Genomic DNA, 21,292 nt, shown 5'->3' with positions numbered 1-21,292 from the left:
CCGGCGCCAAAATTATTGTAATAAAGAACGTTTTCTTAGCAGAACAAAGTGGATAGTGCATTCTTCATATGATATTAGGTATCCGCTTGTCACTACAAAAAATATACATACTTTCATACGTTACTTACTTGTACATTAGGGTGGCTCATCAAAAAACTTTGGGGATTTCCAGCGGAATTATAAAATTTGCTATATTTTAAGACTTCCGCCATAATATTTCGGAAGGATATCAAGATTTGAAAATAGTTAAAAATTGTAATTTTTATATGTAGGTAAAATTAGATTCTAAGAATATTTTTTTCCAAAAAATCAGCTCCGATGACATAAGAACTTAAACTTGAAAAGTCGCATAAAAATATTACAAATTTTTATCCCTGGAATCACTGGAGTTTTTTGTTCAACTTCCTTAAATCTTAGAATTTTTCCGAAGAACTTTGGCTTAAAAATAAAATACAATAAATTATCTATTGTAATTCTGATGGAAAACCAGTAGTATTTTCCTTTTTCAAGACAAGACGTAAAAACCAGCAACACTTGGAATTTAAAACCATCTGCAAAAGCAATTTACCCTACAGTCAAACCGAATGTGTCCAAAATAATCAGTTACTAGTCTATATCATGGCTTAGCTACTTCGTCTAGTACAATGCAATTGAAATACCAGTAAGGTCTGTGAGCATGATGGGTTTCGATTCCTCTGCAGTGCGTTCCGCGATATAAGGGTCCTTCAGGAAATTAGGAAGCGAACAAGTGCACGAGGGAAGGGTCTGATACAGAACTTGTGGACTCTAGTGCTTGCGTGGAAGTTGATTTCTTTTTTCGCAGATTGAGCACAAGTCTAAAAACGCTTTTAACAGTAAGTGGGCTCTTGTGGACACCCACGGAGTATCTCACTAACTAAATATGCAACTTCTCACGAGAATACTAACTAGGCAGCGGACTATAGGTATATCGCCCGTCAGGCGCGGACTAACGTATGATAATTTTTATAAGATCTGTAGATATGGGGAAGGATGGCATATTAGAGTTCATGCAACTCTTTCTGTGCTAATGGTCTGTCCGCCGAAGGATGAGCTTCAGATTTCTGAGAAACAACTTTTTCGATGATATCAACAGCTTATGTAGAGTCTCGTTGGTATAGCTGATTGGCTAGGGCAAAATATCCCCATCCATTCACTACCAACGCAGGCGTTGACCAAAGTTGTCCGCTGCCGCCCCTTCTCTTCGCCATCGTCCTAGACGACGTTATTAGCCAACTGACCCTGCACAAAAGAGGTATCGTGTGGAGTTTCACCAGACATCTTGAGCAGACATCTACTAGACCAGGCAGTGTTTAGAAAGATAATAATCGACATTCATCGGGAGATCATCACCAGGTTCTTAAGCTCCCGACCACCGAATGCCGTAATCGGAGTCCAACCACCACCTACAGCAGATGAAGAACTCCAGCTTCCCCGTGAGACCCACGTAACTCGCTGACCCGCACTATCGGACTGACGGTCAACATCGCCAATACAAAGGCTATAAGAGTCAACCACAATAAAGCAAGACCCATAATGATTGACGGGTGTGCGGTGGAATTTGTCGAAAGCTTCAGCTACCTGAAGATGTCAACTGCAGGCTAATCAATGGAAGGGCGGCGCTCGGGCGAATGCATACTGCATGGGCGAGTTCGCAAATTTCCAGGCGCCCTAAACTGTGAATATTCAGCTTACAGCTTCGAACAGCATTGTTGTACGGAAGTGAAACATGGCGGGTCTCCAACACCATCACACAGAGCCTACAATTTTTCGTCAACGTATGCCTCTACATCATCTGTAGACTATTCTGGCCGAACACAATTAGCAACGACGCGCTGTGGAGATCAACAAATAAGGAACCCATCCTCTGGCAAAACAAACGCTGAAAGTGGCGATGGGTAGGTCACATGCTTAGACCACGTGACTGCCACTTGACTGGAACCCGCAAGGGAATCTTGGCGAGGCCCTACGCTTCCCAGCGGAGTGAACAAGGATGTAAACTCTGTCGCGGTCACAGATTGGACTCTCTAAAAGAAGAACGTCTAACATTTAGTAAATTCTGATTCAGTATTACCGCATTTATTGGTTCATGAGCACTTCCAAGTCAAGCGTTCCACGTATTTTGGAAATAGACTAAAATTTTTCTGAAAAGTGGTTTATTTGTAGGCTTGAAAATATTAAGAAGTAAATTGAAAAAAGTATTTGATGCGGCTCTGAAAGTAGTTGATGCGGGACCAGCTGGTGGTAGCAGAGGAAGAGGAAGGCCTCCTCTGTGTTGGAAAGATCAAGTGGAGAAGGACTTCGCTTCACTTAGTGTGTCCAACTTGCGCCGGTTAGCACAAGTAAGAAACGGCTGGCACACTTTGTTAAACTCCGCCAAAATCGGGTAAGCGGTTATCGCGCCAATTAAGAAGAAATTGAAAAAAAATTAATAATTTTGAAATTTATTAAATGCTGCAAATTTTGGTATGGAGTTTTTGAAATCAAATATCTGCGGTTCTTTTTAATATTTTTGTAAAATAAATATTCTTTAAAAACTTGTTTGGAAAATAATTGTGTATTTTTCCTCATTTTTTTTTTTTTTTTTTGTTTTTTTGTCATATGAGAAAAGTAATAAGAGAATAAAACAAAACGTTGAATAATTTTGAAATTCATTAAATGCTGAAAATTTTGGTATGGAGTTCTGAAGTGTAACTTCTTAGGCTTCGATGGACGAGCGAGAATGGAGAGTAAAATTTCAAGGCCATGCAACGTTTTGGGCATTTTCGTTCCACGAGAAAGAAAAAAGATATAACGTAGAGGAAAAGGAGAGAGAGAGCTATACCTTATATATATCTTATATACACTTTAGGCTATTTTTCCTGTGATTTTCCTTGTGGCTGCTAATTTCTAGTGAGAAATAATACTGCCTACTTTTTGGTGATTGTTTGTTGGTGCAAACTTGTAGGCAATATATTTTTGGTGCCTACTTTTTAGCGTTATATTTCCTTGGTGTCTACTGTTTGTGGCGTTTTTTGATCCCATTTTTTTGGCGTTTTTTTGGTGCCTATTTTTTGGCGCTTATTTCCTTTTCCTGGCTAGTGCTTGTGCGTACTATAAAGTGCTCTCCATTCCGGCGTCAGATTTATTGGTATTGCCTTACGGTAATTTGTGCCGTTGCCAAGCACCGCGGAATCGCTACGTTTGTGCGGGTGATAAACGCTCGGAGTAATGCGCGTTGTTGCCACGGTTTGTGTCCGGCATTTACCTACACCGGTCGACCCTTCTCCGTTTTTTGTAAAATAAAATGTACATAAAAAAAATAGTTTGGAAAATAATTGTGTATTCTTGCTAATTTTTTTATTTTTTTTGTAATTTTCAAATTTTTTAAATGTTAAAAATTTTGGTAGGAGTTTTTTGAACTCAAATATCTACGCTTCTTTTTAGCATTTTTGTAGAATTTATTAAAAAAAAAGAATTTTGTAAAAGATGTATGGATTTTTGTTCCAAATCTTTGTTCGAATTTTTTATTCCATCCTTTTTTTTTAATTTGAGAAAAATACCTTTTAAGATTTTTTCGTATTTTTTATCACTTGAAAAAAATACCCCTATTTGATTTGTTCTTATTTTGTATAATTAATAGCTAAGACTATGCTCAGTAATCCTTGAAATGTTCATAGTGGAGCCCCAATAACTTTTTGAGTTGTATTCAAATACGTACAGCGCTCCAGGTCTACCTGTCAAAACTGACAAAACAACACAATTTTTGCAAGAATTTTAACAAAAAAATATTTCTTTGAAAATATACTTCATACTAAAAAATTAAACAAAAATTAAAAAAGTTTTAGAAAGAATAAGACACATTTCAAATTAAGGAAATCTCAAAATTGTGCGTAAAAAATACATTCAGTTTACTTGAAGCCTACAAATAAACCAATTTTAAGAAAAAATTAAAAAAATATATCACTTGACCTGGAGGCGCTCTAATTCAGATTTCTACTACAGCCCAACGTACGACTATGAAAGTGCACTCACACTCGCACATACTCGTACTCTGCGCCAACATTGTAGAGAGCTCGCTTTGTGCTGGCGCTTTTCACACAAGCTCAATTAACCTCCGCCTGACATGAAGTCGCCATTTTACAAATTAGCACAACTTCTTTGTCGTTGGAAGCTGGCAGTCAACTTGCCAATTCTCAAACAAATCGTACTGTGCACAGTTTTCATCAAAGAAAGAGCTGAATGTATTGGTGTTGCTCCGGCTGTACGTGTTGTTACTCGGTATAGATAGTAAAAACAACAACTATCATGTACACAGAGCATCACTAAACGCGTGACTGCCAAAGTTTACGAACTCACTGCTTGCTGTACCTCTCTCTCTGTCTCTCGCTCTATGTCCATCCCACTTAAGTATGTACAAACACATGTTTATGGCAGTGCATGTGTTGCCGTTGACCTACATTTCGATGCAAACGAGAGTGCGGCGCTGAAAGTATTACAAACATCTCACCATGTCCGAAGATAGGCGAACAACCTAGAAGGATGAACACACACACAAGCCAACAGGCTTACGAAACTACAAGCATACATACGGATATATGAGCGGGAATACATACCTATATGTATGTGTATGTACATGAGTTTGTTGTTGAACGAAAGCGCCCTTATGTCATAATAAGGCCTTATGAAAATTTTAGTGTCCGATAACAATGGTCTCAACAGCGTTCAGGACAATAAATAAATTAAGAATAGCAACAAAGGCGACAATTAAAAAACAACTGTTTATGGTGAAATAGTGAAAGCAAGGCACAAGTGTATTCAGCAAATGTCTGGGCTTTGCTCTAGATGTGGCCCTACATGTTGAGGGGGTCGCTCTAAATTTCTTTTTGTTTTGCCACAGACACTTTAAAATGTGTGTTCTTTTTTGGCTGCTTGCTGGCGCTTTTTAAATAAGTAAAAATAAAGGAATTGTTAAAGCGAAATTATTTAAGAAATGAAGTGAAATTTAATAGGCGTAATTCTCACAAAATAACGTAAATTTGGCTTGCATTGTGTTTACAGACATTTTGGCAAGCAAATAAAATTAACGCCCTGAAAGAAAACTGCCTGTTTCATACATTTCTTTTAGAACCCCAAACCATTTATCGTGGCTTATAATGGCCGAGTAGCTGAAAAAACCATATATGAATGGAAGGGAGCACATAAAATATCATGAAACTTAGTGGAATGATGTCATTTTCCTAGATGAGAGTAAACTTAACTTATTTGGTAGTTACAAGAAAGTTATGGTTTGGTGGAGGCATAGTGAGAAGCTGAAACCACAGCACCTGAAACCGACGATAGAGCACGGCGGTGGGCATGTGATGGTTTGGAGCTGTATTTCATCGAAATTAAACGGCAATTTAAGTTTAATAGAAACAATTTTTAATAAGGAAATATTTTTGAATGCTCATTTATTTATTTAAATAGAAAGTTACTGAACAGCAAATTCTTACAGAATACTAAAATAAATTATGTAAATACGATTATATATATTACAAGATTTCAGAAGGTTAATGAAAATAACATTAGACAAAGAAAAATCAAGCTCGATAAGAGACGAGATCCGCTTGAATTCATTAAGGGCGCGAGCAATTGGCGCATTTCGGGCCTAATTTGTTTTGTTATTACTCCCATAAAAATAGTAGACATTTCGAGGTTCTCTGCTCGGAATAAAGTTTTACCAAGTTGCACCAACAAACAAGCGCCAAAAAGTAGGCAGTGTTATTTCTCACTATGAATTAGCAACCACAAGGAAAAAGTGAGGAAAAATAGCCTAAAGTGTATCTAAGATATATATATGGTCTAGCTCTCTCTCTCCTTTTCCTCTAGTTATATCTTTTTTCTCTCGCGCGGAACGAAAATGCCCAAAACGTTGCATGGCCTTGAAATTTTACTCTCCATTCTCATTAAGTTTCACTTAAAAAACCTTATGAATTTTCTCAATCTTTTTGATTCAGAATTGATGATATGTCCATTTCAGTTGACTATATCTCTTTTGCTATATTTAAACTAAAACATGCCTCTTCTCGCAGGGAACTGAATAAAAGGTTAAAGCAAGAATGAGTGAAAATCGGGCCATATTATAAGCAAATAATGAAAAAATGCCAAAAAGTTTATCCAATGTTATTAGAAACAAAAGATTTAGTACTCATCATTAATTTGGTTAATTTTAAGCATTTTTGAATTATTTTCTTAACGTATTGAAAAAACGAATATTAATATTTTATGAATTGTTGACTATTTTATGCTTTCTGGTCCTCTTTTGTTTAAGGCAGTTTTTTTAACTGTTGTCAATGTAATGAATTGAAATAAATATGTCACACTCCTATCTAATGAAAAAATGATTTATTCAAACTTTAATTGCATTTAAAAATAATTTCAGTTTAAGACCATAGAATAAAAAACCGAAAAATCTCCCCTTAAAAACCCATTTGCCGTTTGGAGTCGGCTTAAACTGCAGGTCCCTCCATTTGTGGAACAACAACAAGACTCACGCCTTAAATAGGAGGAAGAGCAGGGCCAAACACCTAACAGAAGTATACGCGCCAATTATTTATTTGTTTAATAAACCGACAATTAAAGTTACCCACTGTATGCTATACTTAAAAGAGTTGGTATTCATTCAAGCCTAGAAAATAATGTTGCACGAAGTGACCTAGTTTTGCTCATTTCAATGAAAATCTCGGTTTTGCAGTCGAGGACATTCCAAAGCCAACAAATGACTCTGAATGTCCACAAACGTCTGAGTGTTTCCGAACCGAATGTTGGTGCAGTATTTGTACGGAAAAAGTAATTACTAATAGGACTATGAATAAGTTCGTGCGGTTTTTTTTCGAAATTTGAAACTTTATTGACGTAAAATGGTTACAAATTTAATATTCAAAATATTGTCCATCGCTTACTACTACTTTTTCCCATCTTTCTGGCAATTCACGGATTCCCTTTGTGAAAAATTCGGTCGGTTTTGCCGCAATCCACGAATCGATCCATTTTTTGACTTCATCGTAATTACGGAAGTGCTGGTCAGCCAGGCCATGTTGCATCGATCGGAAGAGATAGTAATCGGATGGCGCAAGGTCTGGACTATACGGCGGGTGGGGTAGGACATCCCATTTGAGCGTTTCTAAGTATGTTTTGACCACTTGTGCAACATGTGGCCGAGCATTGTCATGTTGCAAAATAACTTTGTCGTGTCTATCGGCGTATTGCGGCCGTTTTTCTCGCAGTGCTCGGCTCAAACGCATCAATTGTCGTCGGTAGACATCCCCCGTAATCGTTTCATTCGGTTTCAGTAGCTCATAATACACAACACCCAGCTGGTCCCACCAGATACACAGCATAACCTTCAGGCCATGAATATTCTGCGCCGACGTCGATGTTGAAGCATGGCCAGGGTATCCATACGTTGCCCGACGTTTTGGATTGTCGTAATGGACCCACTTTTCATCGCCAGTCACAATTCGATGCAAAAAACCCTTTCTTTTGTGCCGTTGAAGCAGTTGTTCGCATGCCATAAAACGGCGTTCAACGTCTCTTGGCTTCAATTCATACGGCACCCAATGACCTACCTTTCGGATCATTCCCATGGCTTTTAAACGTTTGGAAATGGTTGATTGATCAACTCCCAAAGTTTTTGCAACCTCTTCTTGCGTTTGAGCCGGATCTTGATCGAGCAATTCCTCCAATTCGGTATCCATGAACTTTGGCGGCGCACCCTCGCGTTCTTCGTCTTCCAAGCCAAAATCACCACTTTTAAAGCGTGCAAACCACTTCTGGCACGTTCGCTCAGATAGAGCATGCTCACCATAAACTTCCACCAAGATACGACGACTTTCGGCTGCTTTTTTCTTCATATTAAAATAATGAAGAAGAATTCCCCGCAAAAACACATTATTTGGCACGAAATTCGACATTTTCAAGTGTGGTAAAAATATTGTTGTTTACGCTTCAAATAAAAAACTTATACTGACGTTTGTGCCTTACGACAGTAGCTCTCCAATGAATGTTTGGAAATGTGGATCGATGGAATAATAATCAAGTTACGCCATCTGTTGTAAAACCGCACGAACTTATAAATAGACCTATTACTTCTACTGATATCTTTACAATTCGCGGAGTTGTATCCAAACCCACGTTTTTGCACGTTGTCACGGTGCAGTTCACACAAAACAGGAAGTTTTGAAACTTCAATTTTCGGACAGAGGGATTTCCTACTCCAGACATTTAAATTGGCTGCTTAGTACACCCGATCTGATGGGGCTTAATTTTCTGATTTTCACATCGGTGGCTACGTCAATAAGCAAAATTTTCGGATTTGGGGCTCAGAAAATCCACGCGTTACTGTAGAGAAGCAAATGCATCCACAACGAGTCACTGTTTGGTGCGGTTTTTGGTCTGGCGGCATCATCGGGCCATTTTTTTTCGAAAATGAGCGAGGAGCCAAGGTTACAGTAAATGGCGAACGTTACCGTGACAGGCTCAACGAGTTGTTTCCAAAAATTGAAGAGGATGACATGGACGACATTTGGTTTCAGCAGGACTGTGCAAATTGTCACACTGTCAAAGTTGCACTCGAACTTTTGGCTACCGTTTTTGAATATCGATATCAATTGGCCGCCTCGGAGCTGTGATTTAAGCCCGTTGGACTATTTTGTGTGGGGAGCCGTTAAGGACAAATGCTATGCGAACCATCCAGAGACGATTGATGCTTTAAACACGAAATCGAAGTTGCCATTCATGAAATTGGAGCCCAAACAATCGAAAATGTGCTTAAAAATTGGGTTGATCGAATGGCCTGCTGTAAAGCCAGTCGTGGCAGTCATTTGAACAATAGTATTTTTCATTCATAAATGACAATGTTCAATCTTCAAAATAAAAAAAAAAAGTTTGAAAAAATATTGATTAGTTTTGTTTTTTTTTTATAGCCGATTCAAAAAGCATGGGCCGCCCTATATTTAATTACAAAAATTTTTCAGTATTCATTGACATTTCTTCATGTATATAAAATACGCCAGGACTCTTTTTCAGCTTTTATATAATTTTATTGACTCAATTCAATCTCCAGTTTACCGAAACCTTTGAACTCTTTAAACGACACTCGCAGTCAAGCCTTGTTAACTGCGTTTAACGACTCGAATTTAACGCACATACACGCCAACACTTCCTCTGAGCTAAGACAACTCGCGCCACAAGTGCGGTCGGCGCATCTTCAAGTTTATTGGCACGCGTTACTTGCCAACTACCTTGGCACCACATTGGTGTCTATTGCCGCGGGCCACCGCTTAACCCCGCCAGCAGTCAGGTTGTGTGCGATCTGATCTGATTTCGTTGCGCTTCGATGGTGCGTTGCTTTTATTAAATTAATTGATTTCTTTCACTGTTTTGAAACATTCAACTGCCAACAACAGAGAGCAAGCCCAAACAAAGGCTGTGGCACTAGCACACACGTAGCTATGTTGGCGCGACCCACAGGGCGTATACGCACCATCGCTTGTTATTTAGACTTACATTTTTGTTTTTGTTGATTTAGCGATTTAGTCTTCGCAATGTTATTTTGTTTTGCATCTTTGTTTGTTGCCTATGTTTACTGCTAGTGCCGGCAGAGCAAAATAGGAGCTGTTGTCTGCACTTTTGCGCTTCTTAAAGCATTATTTAACCACTGTGGTCGACTCGACCACAAAACTCGTCAGCTTGTCAGAAGTTCGCTACGTATTTCAGCAGGGATACAATGGTGTAGTTTATGCGCCAGTGCACACGGCAATAAAATCGCCGCGTAAGCAAGAGTAAGCAGCAATTGGCGGCGAATGTCAGCCGCAGCAGTAACTGGTTGACTGACTGTTAGCCTATCTATCAAGCCTTTTGTGCTTGTTGTCAATAGCCTTGCTCAACTGACTGAGAGACTGACAGCCACGCTTGTCTGTAAGCTTTTATCAGCTACATTGTTGCTGGGCGTTTTGTTTTAAGCCTGTTTAATTAATTGTAGGTGGTTAGTGATTAGTGTTGCTATGTTTTCGGTGCTGGTGTTGCTGCTGCCATTTCCAAGTGGAAACTAGCATTGTATGTGTGTTTAAGCGTATTGTTTAAATATACTCGTATAAAGGATTAAACTATGAAGCTAAATATATGTGCATTAGGGTCCACCATGCAAAAGAACAATAGTACTAGTTTTCCAACGGAGTCATGAAATTTATTATATTTCAAAACTTCCGCCAAACATTTTGGAAAAATATTAGGAATTACGTGAGGGGGACCGATTTCAAAGTATCCGCAAAAGCCTCATCATTTCGAAACCGTTGCTAAAATTTTTAAAAAATTGTGTGCAGATCTTTTGAGCTGAATCGCTTTTATCAACTGAGATGATTTTTCAGAAAAAATATTTTCAAATTTTTATTTTTTAAATAAAGGGAGGTTAAATTTTAAGGGCCGATGTTGAATGTAAACCACACCTAAACGTCAGGTTTTTTTCTGCAATTCATTTGACATTTTTTAATTTAAGACCCACTCAATTTGAACCATGGAAAGACATATAATCGAGCAACGCGTTGAAGTTTTTCAGGCTTATTATGAAAACGGGCGTTATTTCGGTAAATTTAATCGTCCATATGTGCGTACAATTTCACCTCAGTGGTTTCGTCAATAAACAGAATTACCGCATTTGGGCGAATGATAATGCGAGAGTGATTGCCGAAAACCCAATGCACCCACAAAGAGTGACTGTTTGGTGCAGCTTACGTGCCGGCGGTACCATTGGGCCGTATTTTTTCCAAAATGAGGCCGGTCAGGCAGTTACTGTGAATAGTGTTCGCTATCGTGAGATGATAATGAACTTTTTATGACCCGAATTCGAAGATATTGATGTGGACGATATGTGGTTTCAACAGGACAGTGCCACTTGTCACACAGCTAACGAAACAATGGTTCTTTTGCGCGAAAAATTTGATGGCCGAATAATCTCACGTCGCGCCGATGTCAAGTGGCCGCCAAGATCATGTGATTTGACGCCGTTGGACTTCTTTCCTTGGGGTTATTTGAGAGAAAAGGTGTACGTCGATAAGCCAGCAACAACTCAAGACCTAAAGGATGAGATGATTCGGCACATTAACGACATAGAACCTGAATTATGCCTTACCGTCATCGAAAATTTGGACCATCGGATGGAGGTGTGCCGCTGAGGCCGCGGCGGCCATTTGGCCAATATTTTGCTCCATTCTTAATTGAGCTTTACCAGTATTATCATAATAAAGAGAAATGATGATAATTTCCAAAGAAATTGTATTTTATTCAAAATCAACACCGGCCCTTAAAACTGAACCACCCTTTAAAAAAAGCTCCAAGGTGTTTTTGAAGGTATTTTTAAATCGTCACAGCTCATGTAAATATTAACATTTATAAAAAAATTAATACAATTTTTCTGGCTTTTTAGAAAAAATATTTTCAAATTTATATTTTCTTATTTACAAAAATTTTATTTATAAAAACTCAATTTTTGAAGGTGGCACCCTAATGTATGTAGATCCATTTGCGTTATACTGCACAAGCAGCGACAAAGTTTCGTTTATTGATTTTTTAATTGGCATTTACCGATTTCAGTTTAAACAGTTTAGAAGCGATTTTGTGTCATTGTTTTGTTATACGCAATAAATTTAGATCAGAGATAAGACGCACTGAATTCCCTGAAGCTGGGATTGCTATGCTTGAGAGTATTAAATTATTTTTCACACAGAAGTTTGGAGTTCCTCTTTAATTCTCAATTTATTTTTTTATTGCAGAAAATATGAAGATCAACGCTAAAATGGCAACCCCTATTGAGGAAAAGGTTGATCAAAATCTGAAGGTAAGCTCTACTCCTATGCGCACCCATTTTTAATAGTTATAAGCTCATTAGATAGCAGGTTACAGCTGACGGTGGAAATCCAGAGTTTCAAATATTAATATGAAATATTTCGTTTTAGCTGACATATTAGCTACAAGGTCTGTGGCAAAACTTTCCGAACTACTGCACACTTAAGAAAACTACAAAAGATTTTAGCAAAGTTAATTTATCTTATTCAAACTAGTTCGCTATTCAAGACCATAAACAGCCAAAAAAACCCTATGAAGAAGATCCACCGTAGTTAAAATGCTAAAAGTTAATAAAAATATATTTTTTAGTATATTTTCACACTGAAACAATCAAATTTAATGCAAAAAAATTCAATATAACTATAAATTCATAAAACATTTCAAGATTTTCCTGAAATCTTTATTTAAATTTGTTTTTTCGTTTTTTATTATGTTTGGTAGTTAGTTGGTGAAATGGTTGAAGTGCCGGCACTAAAGCGCCGTTTTAATACCATTATGAGACCTCCAACATGCAGGTATCTACAGCCAGCCAAAGCTGTTGATATAATGGAGGAAATTAATTGAGTTTAGGCTGGCGCACTGCCCCAGGGTGTCGAAGAAAGGAGCGCCCAGTGATCTTAGTCGTCTAGCTGCCAAACCGGGACATTTGCAGAGAAAATGCTCTACAGTCTCCTTCTCTGAAAGGTCCCCGCAGCTTCTGCAATGGGGGTTAAATGGTAACCCTAGCTTTTCCGCGTGAGTGCCTATCGTCCAGTGATAAATTAGCTGATTTAGAGAAAACCCCTGCTCCGACTCCCGAGTCCATTTTGGCACCGTCAGTGAAGACAGAGGTACAAGCTTGCCTCCAGAGGTCAATCTCATTTAACCTGATTGCACTTTGAGCTGCAATGGAAATGACGGAAAAGTCGGAAAGGAAATTCAAGGCAGCACTGGGGCAAGTTTTATATGCTCCTGAGATAATTGAGATTGAGATAAGCATGTTGCACTGGAGATAATTTGGATTCGATGCGCTGTCGGATATGATAATCAATAAATCTTTCAAACACTTTTAGGATAAATGAGGTAAGACTTATAGGCCTAAAGCCTTGGCCGAGTTGTGACCCTTCTTCCAGTTGGCGGGAACGTGATTAAGAGCGATGCACGCCAAGTAGATTTCTTCCGGTGGTTCCTCCGAGGTACTTTTTTTCTGAATCATCACGGGCAAGATATCATCAGAACCAGGAGATTTAAAAGGAGACAAACTATTTATTGCCCACGTAATTTCGTCAACTGACGGGATAGATTCCAGGGATACATCGAGTAGCCGTACCTGTCGACTCGTATCGACAATGTCACGTGGGGTAATAGAATTTTCCGGAAAATGATTATTCACCAGAATAGTCAAAGATTATTCTGCAGATTCAACCCACTCCCTGTCCTCCCTTTTTACACGAGTTCTGTAGCAGTGGTCTTGCTTAGCCTGGCAGAATCCTTCACGGATTCAATGGACTCACAGTACTCCTTCGAGGAGTTGCGTTTCGATATTTAATGGCTTTTTTGTATTCATTCAAAATTACAAGGTAATTCTTAAAGTTTTAAATTTGGTAGCAGTCGTTAAAAACCCTCCTAACCTTCTTTTTCAAGTCGGACAGCGTCTTGCTCCTCCAGGAAGGAAAGTCTTTCTTGATAAAAGATACTGGAAAAAACACTTTGAAGGCCGTCTGATAGGATCGCTGCAACTGTTCCACCTGCTTGTCCAGTTGATTAGTGGATGAGTAGGAAAAAGTTTTCCTGTTCAATTTATTATTGAAAACCCTATTGAACAGAGGCCAGTTGGTTATTTTAGGGTTTCTGTGGAGAGATATGGTTTCTCGTCTGAATTTGATTTCGAAAAGAATCAACCTGTTATCTGAAAAAGAATTTCTCTGAGAAACCTTCCAATTATCAGCCCTAATGACAGGCGAATTAGTCGAGTTTGATGTTTCCGATGCTGGAAATACAAACGTAGGGTGTTGCCCTTTTCCTAATAAGGAGATTTCGACTTATAATGAAATCAAGAAGAGACTCACTTTGATTATTTATCTCGCTACTTCTCCAATCCGCGTTGGCGTCGCAGCCGATGAGGATGGCCTCTTTATTGAATGAAGGGGAGTCCATCAAACGCCCCACTTCCTTAGGAGGTGCTCCATTTTCGTGGGTCATGTATGCAGAAACCAAATAGTAGCAGCGGCCACTAGATTTTCCTACACGGACTACTGTCACGTCTGGTGAGCTGAAATAACAAGTCAGAAAGGCATTAATAGTATTCCTAACGAGGATACAATCCCTAGGCTTACCTTCGGACTGGATATTATTATGTTTAATACGTTCTGAGTGAAATCGTTTAGTTCGGAGTTTAACCGGGTTCTATAGATTCATCCACTCTTATTGGGCCGCAACTTACATCCCTACGTAAAGATTGCTCAGATAAAGGTCTTGTACATAGTTAGCTTTGTAGCTTTAAACAAGAGCCGGGACTTGAACAAGTTAACGCGGGCATAATACGTTTTGTTGGCGGCGTTGATGCGATGCCTGACTGCATAAATTGAATCACAGCTACATGCGAGCATAACTCCAAAAACTTAAAATGCTGGACTGCTTCAAAAGCGTAAACTCCCAACTGAAAATTTTGCCGCCTCGACTTCAAGAAATATTTGGTTTTGTTCTCTTTATAAACACGCCAATTTTGTTCATTTTTATAACGATTTCTTTTAAATCGTTCGTACTTCTCGAGAGAATAGCGATGTCATCTGCGTAAGCGCATATTTGGGTACCACCTTTGTTGACGTCCCTTGCGACGAAGTGCAGCCTGAAATTAAATATGACAGTTGAAAGGTCATCCCGTTGCTTTAAACCTGTTTCAATAGAGATATAATCTATGAACTTTTCTTGAATGATCGCTTATTACTACTGAGCTCTGATTATTATTACTACAAAGCTTAGTCATATATAATTTCACAAAAAGCGCAAAAAAAATGTCACTTACCACATATTCCGGGCGAATGTGGTTAAAATTTAATAAAAAAGCATAAATGATTTTCGGATAAGTTCAAAATACACAATTTAATAAAATTAGTCGCATTGAAATATTTATTGCCTCCTGTCCGCTGGTATCGGTGTTTGAATTTTTGACCGCGACAACTACTTATATTTTTCCCTTGTCCGAATGCCTCGGTTTGTAATTATCTTGAAAACGATAAATTATTGGTAATTTTTTGTAAGTTTTTTACATTATCAGCTAACAAAACTATGTCATCGGCATACAAAAGTAGTCGCACATAAATATTCTCAATATCGATTCTCCCTCATTTGTAAGACATTTAAATAAATAAAGAAAAGCAAAGGTGATAATAATCGTCGTTGTCTCACACCGATTGAATTCATTTGAATACATTCATAGTTGTATATATATTAGTTTGGGGAAAAAGAAATCCATTATTTTTTTTTTTTTTTTTTTTTTTTTGTAAGTATTTTATTTGCAATCTATCTTAATATAATGATATTCAGCAAATTAGGTCTTATAATCTAATAGCAGCGGTAGTATTTGCACAAATGCAATACTACTTATAAGATTACGATATTTGTTCTAATATTTGATCTTAAATGTATTAAATTTCAATTGCACTAATGAGTTGCTTATCTTCTATAGGAACTTATGTATTTTGTTTTTTATTTAGTGTTGAATAAATAATTTAATTCAGCAAAATTAGAGAAATGGCAAGTCTAAGATATGATTACGCTTCAGTCGTATTGTTTCATTACTTGAGTCTAATAAGCATATAGCATTCGTATTTACATGGTTTGACAGCCGTGCAAGATATCTGTTAGAAAAGTTTGGAATTTCACTCTTTACAAATGGGATATCTAAGTCCTTGTGTATTGCTTCATTTGTGACAAACCAAGGGGCGTTAACAAGTGCACGCAAAGTTTTTGATTGGTAGCGTTGCAGGATTTCTATATTCGATTTGCTAGCAGTTCCCCAAAGCTGTATACCGTAGGTCCATACAGGCTTTAAAATAGCTTTATATAGTCTTATTTTGTTTTCAAAACTAAGCTGAGATTTACGACCAAGCAGCCAGTGCATTCGCTTGGTTTTATTTTTAAGCTGCTCTTGTTTGGCCTTAATATGGGATTTCCAAGTAAGGCGTCGATCTAAATGCATTCCTAAATATGTTACCTTGGTATTCATTGATATTACAGCATTATTTAAAAATATTCTAGGGCAGTTATCTTTTCTTAACGTAAAGGTGACATGGGTAGACTTGTCGGAGTTAACTTTGATCCTCCATTTATCAAGCCAAATTTCTAATATATTTAATTGGTTTATTTTTGCGTACACTTTTTGCCCAAATGGTTTGAAACTGTTTTATGGTCGATCTTTAGCTCCTGAGCGATGCTATGATTGCTAAGATGCCGGTCAACTTCGATTACTTCTGTCACTGAAAAACCCTCCAGTAATATTTTAGTCCAGTTTATTACTTTCATTCCACAAAGATAATCGCAAAAGTTGTTCAGCAGGCTAAGGAAATTTAGTTTTTCCTAGTGCTTATGACATTTTACTTGTCACTGTGTAATTGCATAAATATAATGATTTATGATTTTATACTCATGAAGAGAAAGCGCCCGCTTGACGGCACGCGATGAAGTGTTTTTTGTCACACGCAAACGATCAAAATGTGTAGGAAGTAAGTAAAATTAATGTCTTTACAATCATTAGAAATTTCTTCCATCATTAAAAATTCATTCTAAAGGGAAATTTCTGATTGATTTAGTACCAAAATAATTCTACTGCTAATTTAACTTTGATGAAACAAATGACATCGTGGCAGCCAAAAATGTGAAAGCTGAAATCGTGAATTTTTTACAAATTCGAGTTAATCGATATTTATGAAAAAAGGGAATGGGGAAGTGATTTTGCTTGTGGACTTGCTGACAACCAAAACCAATATACAAGGTGATGCCAAAACAAACAAGACTGAGCTAAAATAGAAACTACAGGAATTTCGTTCTAATAGCTTCGAGCTTTTTTATTCTGGCCTGGATACACTGTTTTGCATGATGTAAAAGCTTTTCGGAAGAGTATTTCAGGTCATTGACCGAAATGTTCTTTCGACATCTTAAAGCCCACAAGCCTTTTGGAAGGCTTCTACGGACGCAAAACGAGGAGCCATATCAGGCGAATACGGTGAGTGATTGATGGTTAAAATACGATTTCTAGCCAAAAAAATCCGTCACAAAAGTGGATCGATGAGACGATGCATTATCACGCAATAAGCGTCTCTTCCTCCTTCGTGGTATTCGCTTCAAAACGCCAAGATAGAAAAAAGCATTCACGAATTGGCCCGTTGGCACGAACTCCTTGTGGATATTTCCCTTCAAATCGTAAAAACAAATGAGCATCGGCTCGATTTTTGACTTCTCTAAATGCGATTTTTTGGGTGGTGGCTCGTCTGGGACCTTCCATTCGGCACTTTGACGCTACGTTTCAGATTCATGTTGGAAACACCACGATTCACCACCAGTTACAATGTTATAAAGGAAGTTCTCATCTTTTCTCGCCTCTCTGACCAGTTAAGTGCGATAAATCGATGTTTTGGATGTTTTCGTCGAGATATCATTTCACTTGCATTTGCAGATTAAACATTGTTTATGTGAATCTTGCTGGATTAAATTTGGAAGGTTTTATTAAATTTTTTTATTTTTTATTATTTATAAGTCATTCGGCAACTGATTTCACAATTTTCTCCTTATGCCATTCTTCTGAAGCTAATTTATTCGACAATAGTCCTCACACAATATTTTAGTAGATCGAAGCCAAAACGATGGCGAGACAACATAACTGTCATACAGGCCTCATTTTGGAAAAAATACGGCCCAATGATGCCCATAAACCGCACCAAACAGTCACTCTTTGTGGGTGCATTGGTTTTTCGGCAATCACTCTTGGATTATCATTCCCCAAATGCGGCAATTCTACTTATTGACGAATCCACTGAGGTGAAAATGTGCCACATCACGAAGTGTGCGATATGCATTTTGAGTTGAACGCCCGTTTTCATAATAAGCCTGAATAACTTTAACGCATTGCTCGGCTGTGTATTTTTCTATGGTTCAAATTGAGTTAGTCTGAAATTGAAAAGTGTCAAATGAAATGGAGAAAAAAACTTAACGTTTAGGTGTGGTTTACATTCAACATCGGCCCTTGAAACCCTTATAACTTTATAAAAAAATATATAAATTGAAAAATAAATAAATAGTGATAACTTGCATTTATGGTGGTACTATTATAATTTCGCCACGGTTCTATACCCATCATCTATTCTCTACGAGGCATCTATTTTTACTGACATTTTGTGCGTTACAAAAAATTATATTTGTTTTATTGCCAAAAAATTCTCCCATTCAGCTATATTGCAGAAAGAGTACTTCATTATTCTCCAATATGTTTTTCGTATTACTATTTCAAATAAAGTTTTTAGTTTTTTAATTTTATCTTGCTTCTATAATACCTAAAAAAAATGTTCAAGCATTTATGTTAACTTCTTTTCAGATCCGCACTGGCATGGTAAATGTCAGCGATGGCAAAAGTAAACCAGAACCACTTAGACTGAATTTAACTATGGAACTAGTCACCTTACAAAGATTAGAGGTAGTCACACCAACAAATCCTCAACACAATGGGCCACCAATGGAGTCAAAGGCAAGTAATTTTCAAATCAAATTACAAATTAAAAAACTAAGTCATACAGAATAATTTATTAGATTAATAAATGTTTCCAAACAATAAGCCTTACAATGGAGACTCCAAGAAAAGCCAACTCATTTCCTCAACTTTACTTTATGTAATTGCGTTGAAATTCAAAAATTTGTTAAGCCAACAATTTATGTGACCACTTCATATACATAAACAGTTTATTTTGACTTTGACAAAAAATAAAAATTTGCCTGCTGTATTTGAAGGAACCCCTAACTCAATTTAACTTGAAATGAGCTGAATGTTGTTTCTGTTAAAATACTGTGAGAGCGCCCAAGGGGATGCTGTATGCTGCAATTGTACGCAATACGAAGTTTACCAAGAAGTAGAATACATATTTACACATACATGCAACCATACATACGTACACTTTATGTAATCTGCAGTGAAAAGCCATCGTCAAACATTCCAGTTCATGAACTGGCCTCTAACTGACAAAATGTATACTAGTTCGAGTGGGGCTAGTTGTGTACCAGTTGGCAAATGACCAGAGAATTAGAGAGAATGAAAAAACAATTAGTCTTCTAATATATTTGTTTGCTTTATTAATACCATTATGTTTATAATATTTTTACCATTTATTTTGTTATAAATAAAATTTTGAATTATGTCCTAATTTTTAAAAATGAAGTCGTGCAACATATTCAAAAATACAATAACATAAGAAAATTTTTTTTAAAATTTGCATTTTTTTTTTTTTTATTATTGTAGTAACAAAATATTTTTTAAAATTTGCATTTGCCACTTTTTTATTATTTTTTTTTAACTCAACCAAAACTGGCAATTTTAACCCCAAATTGGATTCGAATTTGTTTCGCCTATTTTAACTAATTCTTTATTAGCTCTCAGGTTAGGTTATGGTGGTAGTCGGTCTGTACAACCAACTCAGACCCAGACCTTACAGGTGCATTATGACACGCAAACCTCATTTATTTTTCGGGAATTAAGCCAAAAATCGCCTCATCGCTGAACGGTTGAACGATGCAAACGATGACAAGGCCGTAAAGTTGGCCTGAGCGCGCGCGATTTACTCTTTTGACAGAGCGTCGAATTTCGTAATACAATTCTACGATTTGTATTGATTTGTATTTGATTGTTGAGGCCTAAGTTTTTCCAAGATAAAATGTCAATGAATACTGAAAAAAAGTATGTATTTAGTTTGACAGTAGTCACGCGTGATCTGTCAAAAAACCCAATTGGAAAAATTACCTCCAATCTGATCACCCTTTACAAAACTGGGATCGTTCCAATCTAGGCATACGGCATGGAAATCTGGGGAACCGTAAGTCAAACTAACTTCAACATTATTCAATGACTACAAACGCAAATACTCAGAACATTATCTAATGCTCCTTAGTACGTCCCAAATGAAGACATCCATCGGGCTCTCAATATCGATACAATAGCAGAAATCATCCACAAACGCAGAAGAAATCATATTCTCCGTTTAACGAATCATTCAAATACTGACAATTTCAATCAACAGAAAGTGCAAACTCTAGTCGGCTCTAACGACCAACACCAACTCAGCTGGTAACCAGAAAAAATGTAAACCTACTCATAAAGCATAAATTGCAAACTCACACAAATACTCAACCAAAATGTAAAATTGATAACGATTAATATTATGAAATCCAAGCAGTAAAAAGAATAACTTAGTGTTATAAAACGCATGTAATTAATAAAGGAAGCAAAAAACAAAACAAAACTAAACTCCACAACGTAAATACTCCGTGTAGAGCTCAAAGTAGAGGTGCCAGACCATTAAAGTAGTGATTGATCCAGAATCCAACTAGCGCTTCCGCATCATTTTGTTGCCACATCCTACCAACTTGTTTAACGGTTATTTACAGTATGATTATATCCAGTCTGTGCAGTTTAAGAACCTTATTAGGTTGTTGACATCTAAGCCAGACAGTTTTTCGAGACTTTCGAACAGCGGTTTGCCCAGGGTTAATATTCTGTCTTTCTATAGGACAGTTCATTCACAGAGGAAATGGAAGATTATTTCCCTTTTCTCTGGTTGTTTATCACTGTGAATGCATGTGTTGTAAGGTTGCCGATTTTGGGTGCTTCTCCTCCGACAAACCAAAAGCCAGTTATGACTGCCGTTAGTCTCCAGGCGTGCTGTCGTTGCATGTTAATCTATTTTGACGTTAGCTTGAGGTCTGGTCTGAGCGATTTGGAGGTAAAGGGTGGTTAAGTTTCAAGGGTCGGTTTTGATTTTGAATAAAATACAATTTTTTTAGTAAATTATCGTCATTTCTCTTTATTATGAGAATGGCCGCCGTGACCTCGGCGACATACCTCCATCCGATGGTCCAAATTCTCGATGGCGCTGAGGCATAATTGAGGTTATATACCGTTAATGTGCCGAGTTATCTCATCCTTTAGCTCTTGAACGATAGCGAACACTATTCACAGTAACTGCCTGACCGGCCTCATTTTGGAAAAAATACGTCCGAATGATGCCGCCGGCCCATAAACCGCACCAAACAGTCATTCTTTGTGGGTGCATTTTTCGGCAATCACTTTTGGATTATCATTCGCCAAAATGCGGCAATTCTGCTTATTGACGAATCCACTGAGGTGAAAATGTGCCTCATCGCTGAAGATGATTTTCTTTGGAACGCCTGTTGA

At 37.5% G+C, this 21,292-nt stretch overlaps 1 protein-coding gene across 2 annotated transcripts in view; it reads left to right on the top strand.

The window, feature by feature from the left end:
- The window catches only part of LOC128866683 (gamma-1-syntrophin), a 157,645-nt gene that overhangs the window by 52,611 nt on the left and 83,742 nt on the right, over positions 1-21,292 (top strand). For both annotated transcript variants that reach the window (XM_054107588.1, XM_054107587.1), the window contains 2 exons: positions 11,808-11,872; positions 18,449-18,598. In XM_054107588.1, coding sequence (XP_053963563.1) covers positions 11,813-11,872; positions 18,449-18,598 — 210 coding nt within the window. In that variant the 5' untranslated portion in view covers positions 11,808-11,812. The remainder of the gene's footprint in view (positions 1-11,807; positions 11,873-18,448; positions 18,599-21,292) is intronic.

The sequence above is a fragment of the Anastrepha ludens genome, chromosome 6 (assembly GCF_028408465.1).
Source record: "Anastrepha ludens isolate Willacy chromosome 6, idAnaLude1.1, whole genome shotgun sequence".
NCBI lineage: Eukaryota > Metazoa > Arthropoda > Insecta > Diptera > Tephritidae > Anastrepha > Anastrepha ludens.
The sequence above is the reverse complement of the archived record's forward strand: the minus strand, read 5'-3'. Positions and strand labels throughout refer to the sequence as shown.